Source organism: Astatotilapia calliptera, chromosome 17, assembly GCF_900246225.1.
Source record: "Astatotilapia calliptera chromosome 17, fAstCal1.2, whole genome shotgun sequence".
NCBI lineage: Eukaryota > Metazoa > Chordata > Actinopteri > Cichliformes > Cichlidae > Astatotilapia > Astatotilapia calliptera.
This window is the reverse complement of record NC_039318.1, coordinates 17915711-17932685: the sequence shown is the minus strand read 5'-3', so window position 1 is coordinate 17932685 and position 16975 is coordinate 17915711. Positions and strand designations below refer to the sequence as shown.

The window sequence follows — 16975 nt, the reverse complement described above, 5'->3', positions numbered from 1 at the left end:
CTCTCATTTTTATTCCTGACAGCCCACGTCTGTCGAGCTGATATTGTGGCTTCTGATCCTGGCTTTAGAGGAGCAGGTAGGTATATTTTTGATCATAAAGGTTTGGATTTTATCTGACTTGGAGACACTTGGAACGACAAGTCTAAATGGGGTCAACATGTTCTTTAATGGAGGAAGATGAGCAGAGAGGTGAAGGCTGTCTGAAGAGTTTCTAAAGTTTCCCACTCTGAATAGATCACTGCAGTCATGCTGCGTTTCTCTCTACCTCCAGCATGAATGTGTGTGTTTCACTTGGTTTCTGCCTTTGATGAATAAACCATAAACTCTGAGGACACACACACACTTGCATCAATATTAATAAACACATTCTGCTGTCCAGGCTGTGGATTGTGTGTCTTCCAGTGTGCGTCTCTGTGGGTGTGTATGTGTGCGTGGTTTAGCTCCACTCCTGTCAATCACATTGATATAAATATCAGATAAAGTATTTGCTTGCTAGGTAGTGGTATTGATCCACTATAGCCTGCAGCGACAAATGGCTATTATAGGAATAGTAAATGGTTCTTTTTCAGGCTGATTGTGTTACAATGACCCCTACTTTACAGTATTCACACACCCACTGCTTAAAAAGGGGAATTGACTGGATGTAAAGTATTTATGTAAAGCTGATTGTTTGCCATTTCTAATGAAAATCCAGTCTAATTAAAATATGAATCAGTTTGATAAAAATGAGTCTAATTATAACGTCAGGGTTCTTAACAGTGCTGAAGAGAAACACTCACTTTTAGGACTCTTATTAGTACTTACATATGGTAACTGTTAGGATTAAAATTAGACTTTAACATCTAATAGGGAAGCATCAAGAAGCTATTTGTTCCTAATGAGCTCTAAGACTCAGCTAAATTCTTTCCTCACAGAGCACTATCCGCATGGGTTTGGTTTTTGGCCAAAAACCTTCACCTCAGACGAACAATAATGCACTCGTGACATCATAAATAGTTCTGCAATTCTTTTTGTTTGCTTTATACTTTTTGGCCATGCACATACATCGATCCGGCATAACATTAACATTGCCACTTACCTTATATTATGTTGGTCCCCTTTTGCTGCTGAAACAGCCCTGACCCTTTGGCACATGAATCCATGTGTGAGGCATTTAGTTGTTGGCGTTCTTGAAACCAGTCCAGGTGGTGCACATGTTGATCAGTCTCTAGCAACTGCTGTATTTACCAGGAGTTGGTGTTTTACCCCTCTGGTTATTTGTGCCAATTCCTTTCTGGGCCCCACTCATGTACTGACATATGTGTCTGTTCATCTTAGCCACTATGATGCCTGACAGGAACTTCCATGTAGTGCTGAGACAGGTTATTGGCTGGCAGTTGGATGGGACTGGCCCCTTCTAGGAATCCTTGGGGATCAGGACTGTCCAGCCTTCAGTTAGCCAATCCTAGTCCGCTTCATCCTTTAGCACTTGGTTCAATTGTGTTGCCAGATGATCATGACGTCCAGTTCCTCTGCCACTGAGAGTACACCTTGGATTGTCCAGTGGAGAACAGCTGGTTTATGCTCCTGGCTTTAATCTCCCTAGTATAAATCTGTGAGTCTTTGCTTGGCAGTTTCCAGTGTCCCAGGTATGGGCAGCTAGTTGTACTTCTTAGGCATTCCTTTCTTTATCACATCTTTCTGCAGCTCTGATAAATGGGCTCCATGGAGAAGTCCCTATCCCCATTGAGGGGTACTGCTCCTTGTGGCCGTTCATCTCGCAGCCAAGCATCTCATGGTATAGATTTTTATATATATAGAATCAATATAGAATCAATTCAGTATAGAATCAGTTTTAAATCATGCTTTTTATTTGTTTTTGTTTCTAATGTCTCTGTAAAGCACTTTGAATCACCTTGTTGTTGAATTGTGCTATACAAATAAATTTGCCTTGCCTTGCCTTGCCTTGCCTATAGATCAGATGGTTGGTTTCAGCAATGGTCACAGTCGGGACTGTCAACAATGCTGCATTCACTAGTAGACCTTCAAGTAGCCTCTGAAGATCTAACAGAAGATGTGAAAAGAGTTACGTAATACATAGTAATCGGCCACTGAGGAACAAGGTTTCCAGCTTAGCCATGATCCTAGCTTGCCGTTGCATTTGTGTTGAATCCAATCAATCTCTAGTTGTGATAGCAGTTGCAAGCAGTTGGAACTGTGATCTACTAGTTGTTTCACCTTTCCATTGGGATTACTTGCATAACAGCATTATGACAGCAAGAAATGGTGAATAGGGGGAATCTATTTCTCCTATTCACTGTTCTCACCCTTGTCCACTTATGCCTTCTTGTCCCGGTAGCCTTCCTCAACACCTGATGTGGACCTTGTTAATCTGGGGGACATCCGAGCTGGTGTGGCTTCAGTTATAACATTTTTATATCACTTAGTTCATCTGTAAAGCTCTTTGTTAAAGCTTCCAAAGTACCTCACATACAACCACAGTAGAGGATCCACAAACCATTACCCTCTCTTCCATCTGCACTGACCTTGGTAGAAAAGACTTCAAAATGAATCGTTTAAAGAAATTGAATTGCTGTGTATCCTCAGGATTCTGTCATACCATTTAGATCACTGAAATTTTATCATACAATGTTTTTATCTACTTCTATCTACTACTACTATTTCTTAGTTGTGCTTTCTCTGAGAAAACTTTGGATTCCATAGCACCAACTAAGTATCGTTTAAACACCATAGGCTACCTGAGTATCATTGCTGAAACCTATCATCCATTTATAACCCCATTGTACGCATCTTATAATGGCTGTTTCCAGCAGGATCCAACAAAGCATGCCACAAAGCTCAACCATCCCAAAATGTTTTTTTATTTTACATAACAGTGAGTTCACTCCTCACCAGATCTCAATCCAATAGAACACATTTTGGATGTTGTGTAATGGGATTTTCTCGTCTAGCCCACAAATCTCCAGCAGTTAGGACCAAAATCCCAGAGGAATGTTTCCAACACCCTATACGATTAAGCCAGTTCTGATAAGAAAGACAGGGGTGTGTCCAACTTGGTATACGCAACCAAAGACAGTATAAAACATTTTTACTGACTATCCAAGCATTCTGAGGTCTCAGCTGTAACCAGGGTTTCTACCCATGAAAACAATGTGAACAGGAAAATGATAAACTGTGGTCATTTTGTGAAACCAGTATAGATTCCAGTATGGATTGAGGTTAAAACAATGTATTGAACAGATTAAAAAACACCCAAAGTAATATTTGAGCTGCTGCTTCTTTGTGATGAAAGAACCCACCTGAGATGGTCCAGGGATCTGAACAGGAAACCTCCCGTTTTCCAGGCTCCCCGTAGAGCATAACTTGCTGGAGAGATTTGGGATGTGTGGTCAGGAAACGCATCTGAATACCTAGGGAAAAACAGGAAAAAGGTTTAGGGCTTAGCCTGTTGTCATGAGGAAAAACTAAATGGATGGATGGATGGATGGATGGATGGATTTATGGATGGATGGATGGATGGATGGATGGATTTATGGATGGATGGCTGGATGGATTTATGGATGGATGGTTTTGTTGGTAGATTTTCTTTTTCAGAGAATCTGAATTGTGTTGCTGTGTATTACTCCCACATTTCATCTGCCTTGCTGCTTCTCAGAAACCGTTTAACTCCTAAATGTCAACCGTTCAGGAAGAAAAACAGCCCAGTTCAATCCCAGCAGAACTGCCATTTTGTGGTAATATAATTGTTTTTTAAAAGCTCGATAGGTTGCAGAATCCACTCAAGCAGTGAAGGGGCATTTCTGTATTGTTCAGATGACAGTGAAAATGTAAAAATCACCCGACTAACCAACCAGAGTTTTCACTGGACAGCACATTTAACCTCCGTTTCTCAGAAAGAGACAATAACCTTCAGTTACTTCCACTTGACTGATGCTTGCTGACTGCTGCAGCTATTACACTCTCACTTCCTGTCCCTCTGTAACACAGTGAGCGTCACTCGCTCCATTTCCAGCTGAATGATGCTAAGAGATCATCGCTGACCATCGCTCTCTCTTCTCTCTGTAATGCCTCTCTATCTGATAACTGAGGCAATAAAACCCAATCCAATTCCACTGACCATTACTGACATCACTCTCTCTCTGTAGTTTACAGTGGCAGGTCCCTCTCACAGTCGCCGTGGGAAACACATCCGCCGTTTGTTCAGAGTCTCTCATCTGGATCAACAACAAGACAGGTACAGTAGTGTGGGTGTAATGATTCTCTGTGCTGCTCTCACGTCTCAGATCATTCATGAAAGTGTGCTCTGCAATCATGACTTAATTATCTTGAAATGTTACCTTGAAATGATGAGCCGCTGTCTTGGCATTGTTTTGTTATGCCAACAGACTAATCTATTTCCTGATCACAAATTAATTATCTCATTATCTCCAGACATGTAATCTGTAGTTAATGGGCTCAACAAATCGAAGCGAACAGATACAGTAGATTGTTTTGAGGGATCTCATTTTCAAGGTTAGAGGTCTTTCAGTGCTGGCAGTAAACACAGAACCCCCCACATATAAATATGGCTAATTCTTCATGTTTTCTTTTCTCATAAAATAAAGTTTTTTTCTTCTAAATAAAACTCCCTCATTATTTAACAATGTGTAAAACTCACTGTTGTTCAGCTTTTAGAGAAATAAAGGTCACACGAGCTTGTTTTTTTAAAGAATAGCGCGCTCTACAAAGTACAGCTGCATTTTCTTTGATATTAGGACGATTAAATTACTTCTTGCAGACAACAAAAATTTTCTGTGTTGAGGTAGTGCTTTGTCTTTATTAGCTTTTGGAGAAAAGTGTGTTACATGAAAAATAAACCTTTCAGAATAAAGCTTGTTCCTCTTTTGTCTTGCTGGCTGCTTTATGGAATAAAATTCAGATTTTTTAAAGGTAATTCTGCCTGAAGCTCTGTGCCAGTGAAACCAGCTGTAAGACCCCACCACCTCCACACACACAGATCAGAGCAGGCATCGGTGACAGCAGATATGACGTTTATTAAGCCAGAAACAACGTGAAGCATGAAAAGAGGAGCTCGGCTTGAGGTGAGCTGCAAAGCGGCAGCTTCGGACAGGTTATCACAGTGTATGAGAGTTTCTGATTGGACTAGTCGAAGGTTTCACAGAGCCATCAGCTGATATGTGCTGACGGTTAGATTATCTAATGATTAAAGCTGAGCATGACTTTTGGGCCTCTCTGAAATAATGCTATTCTCACTTTATGAGTGTTGTCAGAGATGATAACTCTGTTTTCTGGCTTGTTCCCCTTCAGTCTCTTTAAAATGGACGTAATTCAGGCCTATTTTTGAGGAATATACTTCCTATATCTGTCTTTGCCTAAAAAAACATCAGGTTCTCATCTTTGGAAAGAGCTGACTTCAGAAGAAGAGTTTGGATTCTGGCATATCTTCACCTATTTGCAATGAGAAGAAAGGAGTCTTAAAGTTCACGACTCAGAGGTAGTTTGTTTCCTATCAGAGGGAATAAGTTGAAGAAGTGGGCCAGACTGGAGTCAGCTGCTATTTTCCCTGTTTTCCTCAGGCTGTTATACACATCCTGCAAGCTGTTCTACTAAAGCACTACAACCTAATTTTGCCATCTCTGAGAATATTCACATTGTTGTGTAAGATGCAGCGATCCTTAAAAGGTTGTGCAGAATGAGCAGGCTATTCTTAGCTGGTTGTAGTTTCAAGATATTTTTTTCTGCTGCACCCAATTTTCTATTTGGTTTGTGTGTTCCAAGTTTTCTAAAATGTTTAAATGTGCAAATGGGGCGTCCTCTGTACAAATATTCCTGGTTTGTACTCTTTTCCAAAACAGAACAAATCGGAGGACTTGGTAAAACCAGATTCAAAAATCTTATCATATCTTTTTAATGGCACATTAAGGCCAGATGATTTTAGAAATCTCTTTTTACTAATTTATAATTCAAAAAATCCTGTAAACAGCCTGGGAAAAAAATATTGTGCATGTTTTTTGGAATAAAATGTTGAATGAGACTGTGAATGATAAATGAAGTGTAACAGACTGCAACAGACTGTCGGTACAGACTGTCTTACCATTCCTACAACAGCCTCTCAGCCTATGATAAGATGAATGGGTTAATGGATGAATATTTTCATTAATATCACCTCAAAATATCTGCAGTCGATCGCTTATATCAAGTTTTCCAAATGTTTATATTTAAATATTAAAATGAGGCACTATCTAATAAAAACACTGTCACTGTCAAGTAAAATTAAACATTTTGTACATTTTCTTTCAGTTAAAATGAAAGAAGACATTATGAAAACACATAGAAACTCAAAACTGCTGACTTCACGGAAAAAAGAAAACAAACAAACAACTTTTAGAGCCATATTTACTAAATGGGCTAAAATGGTGCAGTCAGTTTATTTCAATACATGAAAAAAATCAAAACTTTACTGTTAAATATTGATACGATTAGTCAGTACCAAAAATATTAGCGTCCCCCCTCTTACAAGTTATCTTGTCACTGCACTCAATTTAATCCTTACAGTACTTTTATTTATGTCAAAACCCAGTTTGTTCTGGCACTAGAGCAGGGCGATATGACCAAAAATATTTATCACAATATACATTTGAAAATTTGCGATAACGATATAACTGATGAAATATTTAACACTAGACAAAATACTTTACAACTCCACAACTTTATTAGTGGAAAAAAAAATCTATGTATTTTCACTTAAACAAACAGCTGTTTTTTATGTACATTAAAGTTATATAAAAATTTTGCAGTGCAAATGCAAATTCCTTGCTGACAGTTTAACCAAAAGGCATTTCCAGTGGAAACTGGCCGACATATCCTCAGCATAACCATGTATAATATCCACAAAACTTAAAAAGAGGTTATACACACACAATACGGTAATATTATGTTGAAGCACAGTACGTATCACTCTGCGAGGCTCCGGCCTACGATAGCCGTAATGCTCCGACAATCCATCAAGCGGTGCGGGTTTGTAGCTTAGCAAAGTCGTACTGAAACATTTGACGCCGTGCACCACATAAAATCTTTTCGAGGTCAGTAAACACAACCAGAATTCATACATAAGGCACACGGGATTATAAGGGGCGCTGTCGATTTTCAGAAAAATGAAAGGATTGATTTTAAGTGTGCTGTATTTTCCAAAAAACACAGTAATAACGACGGCCCGCTAGCACGTGCTACCAAAAATAGTGCTTTGTTGTGCATCTGACGGACGAAAGCTAAACCAGTTCCACACCACTGAAGTTGCAGCATTTTTACAAACCAGTTCTGGTTCATCCATTTCATTCAACGATCCGCTTTTGCCCTTCTCATTCTTAGTCGCTGCCAGGCTTTTTCCGCCATGTGCGTATGAAAACAAAGGCTCTGCGCATGTGTGTTTTACCCATATTCTATCGCGATATTTCATTTTCTTATCGTTGCCCAACATTATACTGGTGTTATTGTGAACAGTATAAAACATTGCTATATTTTACCTTTATTATTATTGCTTGAATGACAACAGTGTATAAAGTGAGAAACCAACATTTTGATACCATGTAATGAGTTCATTGAGTGTTACTGTCATTTCACTTCAAACGTTTAAGCCCTAAAAATGTTTTTAAAAAACCCTACACTATAGGAGGAACTGGAACTGGAACTTGGAGTCCTCTGAAGATCCTGACAGGACACCATGTCGTTATCTGCCTATCTGATGTTTTTAATATTTTTGATGTCTTTGTTTTCTCGATGCTTGGATTAAGTGTTTTAATGTTTTGTTGTTGTGTTGTGTCTCAGAAACCCACAGGATTGGTCAGATGGATGACAGCACATGGTTGGTAGGCAACATCAATCAGACGGGCTACTTCCGCGTGAACTATGACCTCCAGAACTGGAAACTGCTTATTCAGCAGCTGCACACCAACCCCCAAGTAAAACTTGTCTGTATTCAGTAACATCTGCGTTTGTCTGTTTTTTCTCTTTCAGTTTTTCAATCCCTCTTTGCTTGTTGCTCACTTGCAGATCATCTCCGTTGGAAACAGGGCAGGACTTATCGATGATGCTTTTAACCTGGCCAGGTGAGATGATAGTTTGCTATGATATACCGCAGTGGCAGAAGTAGGAGAGGTTCTCGCCCTTTTCTCACTCTCTTTCTTACTTATTGGCTCATCTTTCACTCTGGCTTCAAGACATAAAAGCATGTGGACACAGAGGATGGAGCCAGGCAGATCTGTTGTGTCTGCTTCTGTGTTTCTTTTCCTATAAGGTGAAGGGCTTTTCTTGCACAGGACTGACAGTTTGTCGTCTTCTGTCAAAGGGATGGAAATTTTGAACATCGACAGATGTGTTTCAGAGTTGAGTAGGTGTTTTGTTTTGCCGCCGGGTATAGACTTCGATTTAGTTGGCCGTGTATACAGAGGTTTATTCTGTATAATGTGAGTTCAGTTGAGGCCCATGACTCTTTATACAGAAGAGTTCAGGACAGAGGTTTACCAGCACACACACACTTCCACCAGCACATGGAGAAGTGCAGCTCTGCGGCTCTGGGATTAGCAACACTGCCTTGTACTAGATTCTCCTCAATCCTGTATCATGTGTGATGTTTTATGTTCTCCCCTGCATTCTTATCATCAGGTACTTCCCACATATAAACATGCTTGGTGTGTGTCTCCAACAGCTTTCCAGTAAACTTTGGTTTTGCTAAAACAACACCTTTTTTTTAGTCTTAGAGAGAGGATCTGTTTTTCATTGAGTGAAATACCAACCACAACCATTTCCTCCAAACAAACTTTATTTTGCATACACAATCACACAGAGTACAATATGTAGCGGCAAACTTTGTCCGAGCTGTGGACAGGTTGCGCACATAGCCGCGCCATCCCAAGGCTTGGTTTTAGCATGGGGGGGGGGGGTCTAGTCAAGACCCTTACTGGATACCGGTTGGGAATCAAACTTGTGACTCCTACTCCAAAGATTTGTAGTCTTACCACTACACTATTCGGCCACAGTTCCTATCCAGTTGGTCCTACAAGCACTCCAGGATCATAAAGCTTTCTGAGAATTTCAGAATTCACCTGCATTTCATTGAAATGAATTAAGTTCAGGTGCCAGAATTGTTTTATGATTGCGAAAAGTTGGATGATTTGAGCTCCATCATTTGTTTATAATTACTAAAATGAACCATCTGAGCAGCTGGCATTTAGTCCAGTATCTCTTTGATGTTACTACTGCACTGTTTTTGCTTTTTGGAATTCATGCAAAGTCTCCTCAAAGCTGCCGGTGTGTCCCCTGGTGCTACAGTACGGCTGTGAATGGGTCAAGGTATGAGCTGAATTGCCTCGCACACACCTGGGTCCGTCCACATTTCTGAATTCAAAGAAGTTGCGTACAGACAGTGTGCAAAGAATTTGAAAAATAAGCAAAGGCAGACGGGAACTCTGTGATGAATGAGCGATCAGCAGTCACGGCGCGGGCGGAGGCGGGGGGAGGCTGAGTGAGTCGTTTCTCATGGTGATGTTTTCAGCCTGAAGCTTTTTGAGCACTGTAACCAAAATCTACTCTGACACCAAGCCTATAACTCAATCTACCCCCGTCTCCTTTTTTTCTTTCTGTATCTTCCCTTCCCTCTCTCAGCCATCTGTCCTCTGTCATGTTGAATGAGCAACATCCAGAGACGACTGCGCTGTCGTCTTCTGCTCAGGAGTGTGTGTGTGTGTGTGTTGAGTTGGGAGCTCAGCAGGAGGTTTCCATCTGTACCGAAAAAGAAACTACAGATCCATGAATATGCACACTGATAGCAGAGTACTCTTACTTCACCCTGGATCTGCAGTAGCACCACCACGCAACATTAGAAGACAAGAGTTAGTTTGTTTTTTAACGCGATGAGCTTTTTGTTTTGTTCTTTTTTAGTCCTCCCACGAAAAGTCTTTTTCTATGCAACATTTATTTGTTAAACTTTTTGAGGACAGGAAACACTTTGACAAGTTTCTCTGAGATGCTATTAATCCTAAAAGAAGCCTTCTGCTATATGTGAAACATTAACTGTAGGTCTCACACATTCGTTTTTGAGGCTTAGTCATTTTCCAAACGTGCTTTCTGAGCTCAACATCTGCTTCACGGATTTTCTCGCTTCTTTATTTCAGGAGTAAAGACGTCTAGAAGACACTAGAGCATTACAGGAACTTTTTCCAACTTAAAGTGGACTAAAGACATTTTTTCTTATGAATATGTAGAAAGATATCATTAGCTCAAAACACGTGTATTCTCGCTGCCTTAGTTTTACTCCGATAATACGCAATTAAATCATATACATCATATTTTCAGGGCTGCATGTGAGTGGATAAAAAACATTAAATGTATTTCATAAAATGCAGCCAAATCACACAACGAACACTTACAGGTATGGACAGAAGTTTACATCCATCATGGGCATGAATGTCAGGGTAATTTTGGATTTTTAATGACTTCTTTGAACTGGTGTTCCAGAGTGGAATGATTGCAGAGCATACATTTTTAATGACTTTGAAAAACAACAACTGGGTGCAAAAGTTTGAATTTATTTTCAATTTTTTCTGATCCACATAGGGTCAGATATGAACATACATACTCAGATATATACAGTAGATATACCCTCACTAATATTTGGTTAAATGTATGGTAGCAAGTGGCACCTCAAACAGATGTTTTTGTTAGCCATCAAGGAGGTTCTGGCATAATTCTGGCTGCGTATTTGACCGTTCTTCCTGACAGCTTCTTGGTTCATCGGCATAGATCTGACTTTTAAGCATAGTTAAAAGTAGGGTTGAGGTCAGGACTTTGTGAAGGCCATTCCAGAAGTGCAATGTTAGCCTGCTGTATCCATTCCAAAACCAGTTTTGTTATGTATTTGTCCTGTTAGAACACCAAACTGTGTCCATCTACCTGTTCATTTTAGGTGAAGTTAAAGAATTTAGAGGCAATCCTCCAACTTCATTAATCTGTCTTGCTACCACCGCCATGCTGGACAATTAGTCCTGTGTTCTTAGCTTTGAAAGCCTCACGGTGACGCTGGTGCTCCAGCAGTTCCCAGTTCATGGCAGGCTTTGGCTGCACTTAGCAAAGGATTTAAGTGGGTGTATGTATATATTTGATTCTCCTGATGAGTGCATTCAACCTTCTTCAGACCACAGCTGTATTTTATTTATTTATTTATTCGAAATGTGCATCACGTTTTGGAAATCAGAAGGGAAATTACTTACATCTTTTATACTGCCTGAAGACTTTTCTCATTATCATTAAATGTCTGATTTAAATAAAGTTCTGTAACATTCCACTTTATATCCATACAGCTCATACATTTATGTGACATAACTAACATAATAACCAATCTAGTGCATCCCTGTGTGTAATCCACGGTATCTTCTTGTGGGCTTCCTCTGATTCATTTGGGACATTACTGGAACGAAATGTGTAATCCATGCATATAGACCAAGAAAACGTATTCCTGCACATCATCTAAGGGAAATTCAGAATCATCCTCTTTAATTTGATAACATGGAAGGCACAGCTTGTGTTGAATCTGCTGCCTGTACTTCATATCCAGTGATGGTGAGGTGAGGTAAAAGAAGGCTGGGTATGTGCAGTTTATAGTACCTCTTCTACAGTTTGATTCCTTGCTCGGGGATTTATTTCTCCACCTTATCGTGGCATCAACTGATTATTTCGGGGAGTGTAGTGCTCGTACTGATCGAAATGAAAGCCAGAAATTATTAAACCATGATAAACTCTTCAGGTCACAAACAAATCAGCTGCCAGGCCATCTAATGATCACTTCTGAGTCACAAAAAAACCACTGAGATCTGTTTTATCGCACTGAAGGCAAAAAAAGAAACTGCCAGCTCTGCTCATTTAGCAGAAATGCGTCTTATTTATGAAGATGTTATTTCAGCCTTTTTCTGAGAGCTGCTCACTGAATTGATTCTTTAATCTCAGAATTAATTTCAGTCGTGCTGATTCTTCTTCTGCTGCTCACACTTCAATTGACCAAAGCCTGAGTAATCCACCCAGCACTAACTACAAATAGGAGGCAGCACGACTGTATGAAGGTGTGTGTGTGTGTGTGCGTGTGTGTTTGTGTGTGTGTCTCTGCGCGTGTGTGTGTGTATCAGGCTAGTTTAGCAGTAATAAATGCCTCAGTGAGTGTACGCTTAAACAGTGATGGATGTTGCCTCTCTTATATGTGTGCACCAGTCCCTCGTTAGCTCTCCACTGAGCCTTGCTAATGGCTAATGGACAAACAATTAACTGGCCCTTAACGATGTTAATGAGTTAATGAGCTCGTTAAGACGACAACCCTGGGCGCAACAGAGAGAGAGCGAGGGAGACTGTAACTGAGAGCAAAAATTGAAAATCTATAATCGCTTCACTTCATTTCACAACTACACTAAAATTTAAAGCCCTGCTAGCATTTCCTAGAGATCCCAGTGTTCATTACAGACACAATATAGACAGAAAAGAGAAGGTGCTGAAAGGTGACTGTTTGTCCTGATGAACGAGAGTCATACAATCAAAACTGTAGAGTCCTTACAGAAGAGAGATTAACTAGATAATCAAAGCTGAAGTCTGCTTACTGAGGTCCTTGTATTCAACCCTGGCAGTTTTATTGAGGATGTAAGCCACTGCATTAGGCAGCATCACCAGCAACATCTAATAATCCTATAACAATCTTGGTATTGTCGACCAGTCGTGTCCTCTAAAAGTAACTTACTTTTCACACACTCCTCCTTAACACCCTTGACAGTTGCACATTCACTCTGTTCTTTCTTCACTTATCTTGCAGTAAAATTTTAGCTGTCACCTCATATTTACCAAACAGATTTAAGCATGCTCATAAGTGATGAGTTCAACCTGCATTTTTATGACCAATAGAAGGAGGCCCATGTTCAGTTCTAAAGAAGTTTTTCTAAAGAAAACAACCCTTTAGCTCAGTCTTCAGTCTATGAACTATTTTTTTCTCTGATACGTTTTATGGTCCAAAGTGCTTATGTAATATTTAAGCAAACAGGAAATCAAGCAGGACCTATCTTACCATGTGGTTGGTAAGTCTTCAACCAATGGGCATCCAGCTATCTTCAGTTTTTAAGTCTTTTTGTGGTTTTGTGACACATTTCTCAGGTTGAGGGTTCACAAAGAAGGCTATGAGCCATCAGGGGATTTCATGGTAGCAACTTCCATCTTATATATACAGTCTGTAATGATTTTCATTATCACTCTGCTCATCTAAATATAAAAAAAAATCACTAAAGGAAAGGTTCTACTTGTGTAATTCTTTGGTTCTATCTTCAGTTGATTTCTTTGTTTTTAGTTTTGTGCAGTTTTCAGTGGAGTGTGCAGTTAAACTTTTGTGGGGCTAAGTTTGTCGATGCATGTAAGGAGGCCTTTGTGTTATGAATAATCCATTAATTTACATAATAATGAAATCTCTCTGCCAGATGTGCAAGCTTTACAGTGGTTGGCAGTGGAAATAATACCTGACCTCATATTAAACTTCATAGAAAAGCTGCTGAGGTAGATTTTTTGACCCTTTTATTATTTTGACAGTTGTCGCTTTGATGATGGATCACGTGCAGCATCAGTGACGTGTGACACGAACGAGTCTCAGAGCTGATGTGGACTGATAGCTGATGGATGATGTTTAAAAAACAATGACAAATAAACAAATAAGAAAACAGGTAAATGTCCAGCTGGAGTTGCCATGGTGACTGCAATCTCTCTCTGCCTTTATGTCGAGTCCCGTCAGTGTTTTTGCAGCGTGGTAAACAGGAAGTCTGTGCAGGCTGGATGGATTATGGTAATGTCCCAGAGGCCAGGTGCATGATGGGAATGGAGATGAATGTGTGGAGGCTGGTCGGGTTGGAAATGAGGCAGATTATGGAAATATGATGGTCTGGAATTCAGACTTTCTTTGGCAGCTCAGAGACTTAGCGAGTCTTATCTCAAACAGATTGACTTTCCGTGGAGTCTGCCCCTGTCATCTTGTCTGTCTGCCTCTGAAAATTAAAAACCAGCAACCAAAAAAAACAGTATTTCAATACAAGAACATTCACTTTCTTCACCTCCTCTTGTGTGTATGAGTCAGTCACTGTGATTGACATCCTCTGTAAAGGTCACTGTTCGGCGTCAGGCTGAGCTCTCTCACTGAACATCAATAATCAGAATCAAAAACAAAAAGAACCCTAATATTACTCCTGAGTTCACTTTGTGTCCTCCACCACCCTGCCTCATTAATATTCATGGGCTGTGGGCGTGAGCGAAGGTCAGTGCAGGAAACAGGTGAGGTGCCCACCCCTCACCAAAAAGCATCATGAATGTTAATGAATGCACAAAAGAAGCTCTTTAATATTGATGAGGCAGTGGATGTAACCGGGGCTGCTAAATAGCTCAGGTTAGAGGCCATGTTTTTGTTAATGTGTTCCTAAAGTGGTGCTTTTTAGGTTGAGGGTTAAACAATGAGGGTTAAAGATCAAATCTTCATTAAATCTATATTTACATTAGCTCAAGGGTCCTCTGTGTGTCCTGAAAATCTACAGAAATACTGAAATCAAAGATTCCGTACGGAATGGCAAGTGTGTCAAAAAACAACAAATAATTCATGTCTTAATTCAGTTCCTGGAAATATTCATGATGTGTCCCTGTTAAGGGAAAAGACACAAAAAAATACCTCAAAAATATGAATAACCAGAGAGAGGATTTGTGTTGATTGTTGCACTGAGATATTAGAGTCCCCAAAAATGACCATAAAAAATTCCTTCAAAGAATGACAAAACACTCTTACCAGACTTTAAAAAGGTCTCAACTGTTGTGCGAACATGGTCTCCCTCGTAGTCGCTAATGAAGACTAGCTTTTCTCTACTTTTTGCTTAATCATAGATAGACCTGGATTAGTAGAGTGCAGCAGAAAATACAGCAGAGCTGCTGTTAGAGCTGTTAGCTGGTTTCTTTCTTTCTTTCTTCAAAGTGGATCAAACATAATAAACTCACACAACATGAAAATTTTATCAAACTGTTTGACAGAAGAAAACTGTTATTTTTAAGACACTCAAGTCTAACATTAGCTGATGTAACTTGTAACCAGCTGCTGTTGTTGTTTCGCCAGCTCGTTGTCAGTTTTCTGGAGACGGGAGGATCCCATGTCTAATCTCTTGGCAATAATTAATTGTGACAGTGTTGTGAATAAGTAAGCATGTTTATGCACATTTTCATGTGTTAGAGACCTGACTTAATTTCAGGAGTTGTCTGTTTTCTTTGTGCTTTCACTTCTGTGATGAAGGGAACTCTTCTTAGATGATAAAGCACGGTCCAGACACAAGTTAAAATTTGTCTCCACTGTATGCAAATGCCTATGACTTGTCTTCACCTTTGCCTTTTGTATACTACATATGTGGCTCAGTTATTGTGCATTTAATATTTTTATTTTATTTTAAATTAACTTGACTGACTGTACCTTTAAAGTCTTTAATGTATTTTCCATTTGCTTCATGTTTTTAGAATTTTAAGAATAACTGTCTCCTCTTTACCAAGATGTTTTTGCCTTAACACTTTTCCCACTACTCATTTTTTATCCACATCATCTCTCCTCAGGGCGGGGTACCTTCCACAGGGTGTTCCTTTGCAGCTGATTGGCTATCTGCCAGAGGAGACGTCCTTCCTTCCATGGCACGCTGCCAGCCGAGCGCTCTACCAGCTGGACAAACTGCTGGACCGCACAGACGAATACAGGCTGTTCAGTGTAAACAACCAATCAGTCACAATTTTAATCGATCAATTAACCACTAACTGCTTCTTGTTAGCAGAATAAAACATCTCTTATCATTGTGTGTGCTAACAGGACTACGTGCTGAAGCAGGTTGCATCGCGGTACCATCAGATGGGTTGGCCAACGAATGGCCCCGGCACAGAGGGCAACGTCCTGCAAGCATCCTACCAGACTGAGTATGCAGCAGACAGACATTCCTGTTGGTGGTATTGCACTAACAACACTCAGTCAGTCAGTGGAAGGCAGTGCCCCTTTAACAACATTTGTTCTTTGACTGAGAAACACCGTCGCATCATTGAAACAGAAAACAAAACGTAGTTCAGCATTCTAGCAGCCTGCTTATTCTCTTTCCTGTCACATCGTTGAGCAGAATTATTCATGTCAGATTCTTAGGTTACTTAACTCAAACTAATGAATCAGAAGTCAGCCGTATCTATGTCCAGTCTGGACAGAGGTGAAAGTCGTGGTTTAGCTTAGCTTGATGTTTGTTAGCTAGACTGCAAATCATTAATGGTTAAACGTGTTGATTTTAGGGGGATTTTTTTTGCTGACAATGAAGTTCAGACAAAGTAATATCTACCTTCTATGACTCAAACCTGGAAATCTCAGACCATAAATTTAACATAAAGAACCACCAGTCACCCTCCACAAAGTTATTAAGCACAGAGTGCTGTGACCTTTAAAAAGATCAGCTACTGCTAGCTAGCAAGTATTACGCTGCCACCCAGAATCTCACAGTATGCACTCCAAATAGAAAATGCAAGAATGCAATTTGAGACATGATAAAAGTTTAAGTATTAGGCTAAACCAGTCTGAAGATTTTCTGGAATAATCTCTGTGCTACATGTGAGTGATGTTCTGTGTCCAGACAAGAACCTATTGTCCATAAGATGTTTCTTTGAGCATTTTTTTCTTCTCTATGTCTATTCAGGGAGTTGCAGAGAGAGCTTATCATGTTAGCTTGTAGCTTTGGAAACAAACAGTGCCACCGTCAAGCCGTTGCCTACATCTCTGACTGGATCTCCAGCAACAAAAACAGGTACAAATACACTCGCAGACTGTTTCATTTAATACTTGTGCCAAACTTGGTGCTACATGTGAGACTGGAAGCCATCTATGGATAAAATAGGTGTGTAAAGGACTCATTTTAGGTGG

The 16975-nt window shown here is 39.9% G+C and overlaps 1 protein-coding gene across 1 annotated transcript in view; it reads left to right on the top strand.

Annotated features, from left to right (window-relative positions):
• Nucleotides 1-16975, top strand: part of LOC113008770 (thyrotropin-releasing hormone-degrading ectoenzyme) — a 276012-nt gene that overhangs the window by 232573 nt on the left and 26464 nt on the right. The window contains exons 11-16 of the mRNA XM_026146492.1: nt 4146-4234; nt 7825-7958; nt 8050-8105; nt 15646-15793; nt 15893-15996; nt 16752-16859. Coding sequence (XP_026002277.1) covers nt 4146-4234; nt 7825-7958; nt 8050-8105; nt 15646-15793; nt 15893-15996; nt 16752-16859 — 639 coding nt within the window. The remainder of the gene's footprint in view (nt 1-4145; nt 4235-7824; nt 7959-8049; nt 8106-15645; nt 15794-15892; nt 15997-16751; nt 16860-16975) is intronic.